The sequence below is a fragment of the Limulus polyphemus genome, unplaced genomic scaffold, assembly GCF_000517525.1.
Source record: "Limulus polyphemus unplaced genomic scaffold, Limulus_polyphemus-2.1.2 Scaffold1362, whole genome shotgun sequence".
Taxonomy (NCBI): domain Eukaryota; kingdom Metazoa; phylum Arthropoda; class Merostomata; order Xiphosura; family Limulidae; genus Limulus; species Limulus polyphemus.
Genome location: NW_013666972.1, coordinates 87,805 through 90,889, shown reverse-complemented (window position 1 = coordinate 90,889; position 3,085 = coordinate 87,805). Strand labels below are relative to the sequence as shown.

Genomic DNA, 3,085 nt, shown 5'->3' with positions numbered 1-3,085 from the left:
GAAAGAGCGAGCATGTTTGGTGTGACGGGGATTCAAAACCGCGACCCTCAGATTGCGAGTGGAGCGCCCTAACCACCTGACCATGCCGGGCCGGAAGTTCTTGTAAAAGTACTATTTCAAGATGGTGTCCAAGATGGCCGCAAGGTCGCCGGCAGTATATAAAATATATATATATATATGTGTGTGTGTTCTTTTTTTACTTTGAATGTGGAGAAATGCATTAGGATGGCTTATTATGTTGGCATATGATGGTGGTAGCGTTAAATTTGCAAGTTAATGTAAGAGGAATTAGAATAGGGGGCATTATGGAACCACAAAAATCATACAAGAGACGAAAGACCATCGAAACAGATTTTTTTTTTCGAAATGTGTGATTTCTCAGTTCAACAGAGAAGAAAATATGAATAATTTGACCGAAAGAGGCATGAAAACATTTATTGTTTTTCTTGAAAGCTGCAAAGGTGAAGTATACGACAGATTATGGGTACTGGTACAAGACAAAGCAGCGTTTCTTAGTAAAACACCAAAGTATCTTCGTTCTGTTTAATGTACAAAACAATAGTATAAACCATAAGGAAATACAACTGGGCTGAGAGAGCGAGTAATTGCATTTGTCATTTAAAACAAGTTAAACAGATGCTTCCCTACCTCGTCGCTGCAATGTGCTTACCTCTCTACCTGAAAGACACGGAAGATCTGCCTAACACACAACCCGATGTTCATGAATGTTTCTTAACTGGACAATTTACAGCGCATAATACTAGCGGACACTTCAGTGGAGTATGGACAAATTTTGCCTTATAGCACACTTACAATAATGAAGGGAAGACATGTTTGCTGAAAGGCATATCTCAAAACCCCTTGGCCATAGACAAGTTTATCTAAAATACTCCATCTATTGTCCAAATCTGTGAATGCAATGGTTAATATGAAGACGTATAAATCCAAACATCACAGGGAATAATCAAAAGTATCAAAAGAAAATTTGATTCTTGTCAAAAAGATTAAAGATACATTACAAGTAAAATGGTAGACCCATTCAGTAACTCTACACATCCTCAGAACTAGGTAAATATTGCTGCTGGTGTAAAATTTCCATCTTCTGGTCTGGCTCAAGTTAGAGAAAATGGAATAGCAGTACTTTAAAAAGCCTTAAGAAGCAGTCCAAAAAAAATACAAATCCCAAGTTATAAACATTCATTCAGAAAAACAACAACACCACAATGTCATCTGCAAGTGCTCTAACACAGATTTATCAAGATGGAATAGCTGTCACAAGAGCCTTATGTTTTATACAATATATATATATAGATGAGCTCACAAGAAATAAAGCGTTATCTCATGAATGGACCAAACAACAATAACACTTCGAGCTTTTATATGATGAAAGAAACAATATTGACTTTTGGTCACTTTGCTAACTCAAATACATGGGCCGTTACCACAGGAGCTACCACACTCAGATTTGCCAACCACATATTTAATTGATGTCATGGCATTTGAGCAAAAACTACCAACAATTGAGGGCAAAACGCTATGAACAGTTACCAATTTGCTATGTTGAAAATTTTTTATAGATCTATCCTACTTCTTCTAAGCACATTAACATGGTTGATGACCATTATATATATTTGCTCTGTCTGAAATTAAATTCTAGAGGCAGATGAGCGAGGACACAGAATTGGATTGAGTCAGTCCAAAAAATACGTACTATCAGATACAATTGAAATCTCTGAATTCAAAGAGTTGATGGAAAATCAAAACAACAAAACCTGATTTCTTATGTCAGCATAACAACATTATTCCTGAAGCAGTAACAATAATATTGGGAGGAGCATAACTAGACAGAAACAGAGAAGCGCAGACAACTCTTAAATCGTTGTCTTGTCAAAAACATGAATAAGTGATACCAGAATTATCGCTCATCTGGCATATTATCTAAAAAGTCTAGGACAGGGATTCTCAACTTTTCCTCCATCTTTAACCCCCTCGGCTTGATATATTTCTCCATTTAGCCCCTTACTTCCATACAAAAAATTCATAGCCATCATAAAGGGACAGAAAAACAAAAAGGTCAGAAAAAAATATTATTCAGGTTTTGCACAAAAATAGCAATATACATTCGTATCACCAAAAATAAAGAAAATAAAACATTCTTTTCTAAAGAAAAAAAATTATATAGTCCATTTTTATCACAAAAAATAAAACCAAACAGAAACACCAGAAACGTTATCAGTGGGAACACTGCTGATTCATTGAGTCAATCAGTTTGTTTATGCGAGGAGCTGTTGATGACAATGCTACTCTCATATCGTCATCGACTTTCAATCAGTTCCTGGCCTTTATCTTCATTGCTACTAAACTTGAGAACCCTGATTCACATAAGTATGTAGTGACAAAAGGAACAAGCACTTGGAAGGCAGGTTGAGTAAGGAGTGTGAATGAATATGCGAGTTTTACCCAAAAAATGAACACCAACCTTTTCAATTCTTCTCTAAGAGTAGCTGAGAATTGAAGATCAATCAGCTTTTCTATTGCTGGGTCATCATCTTTCATTTCTGACAGTTCAGTGGCAGAAGGTCTTATTATCCATCTCTCTGTTGGAATAATGTCTTTTGAAAAGTAGCCAGTGAAGTGATTCTTCAAGATTTTCAAATGTTCTGTGATGTCTTCATTTATCTCAGGTAACACTCCAGATCTTTCCTCATCCAAGTTTGGTAAATTTGCAAAGTTACTTTGGTGAACTCTCCGTGCCCATAAGTCCAGCTTTGTCTGCAATGCTGTCATCTTTTTACTTGCTTCAACAATGATTACTGACGTTCTGTGGAGTTGTTTGTTGACTTGTTTAAGATGGGTAAATATATCTGAGAGGTACCCCAAACAGGCGATGAACTTCGGATCAGCAAAGTCTTCACACAGCTTTGAATTCCGGTCACGAAGAAAAATCTCTAACTCAGTAAGGAGCTCAAGCACACGATTTAAAATAAGTCCACGAGAAAGCCACCTCACATCAGTATGCAGTAAAATAATGGAATGCTCAGAGCCCATCTCACCACAAAAAGCTTTGAACAAACGGTGATTCAAA

General features: G+C 36.6%; 2 protein-coding genes across 2 annotated transcripts in view; one reads left to right on the top strand and one right to left on the bottom strand.

Moving 5' to 3' along the window:
* The window catches only part of LOC106463260 (nucleolar protein 12-like), a 37,515-nt gene that overhangs the window by 26,593 nt on the left and 7,837 nt on the right, over positions 1–3,085 (top strand). The gene's annotated exons all lie outside the window — the stretch shown is intronic.
* Positions 2,329–3,048, bottom strand: LOC106463259 (protein ZBED8-like). The gene has a single exon (XM_013923272.1). It carries the CDS (start codon positions 3,046–3,048, stop codon positions 2,329–2,331), a length of 720 nt encoding a protein of 239 aa, XP_013778726.1.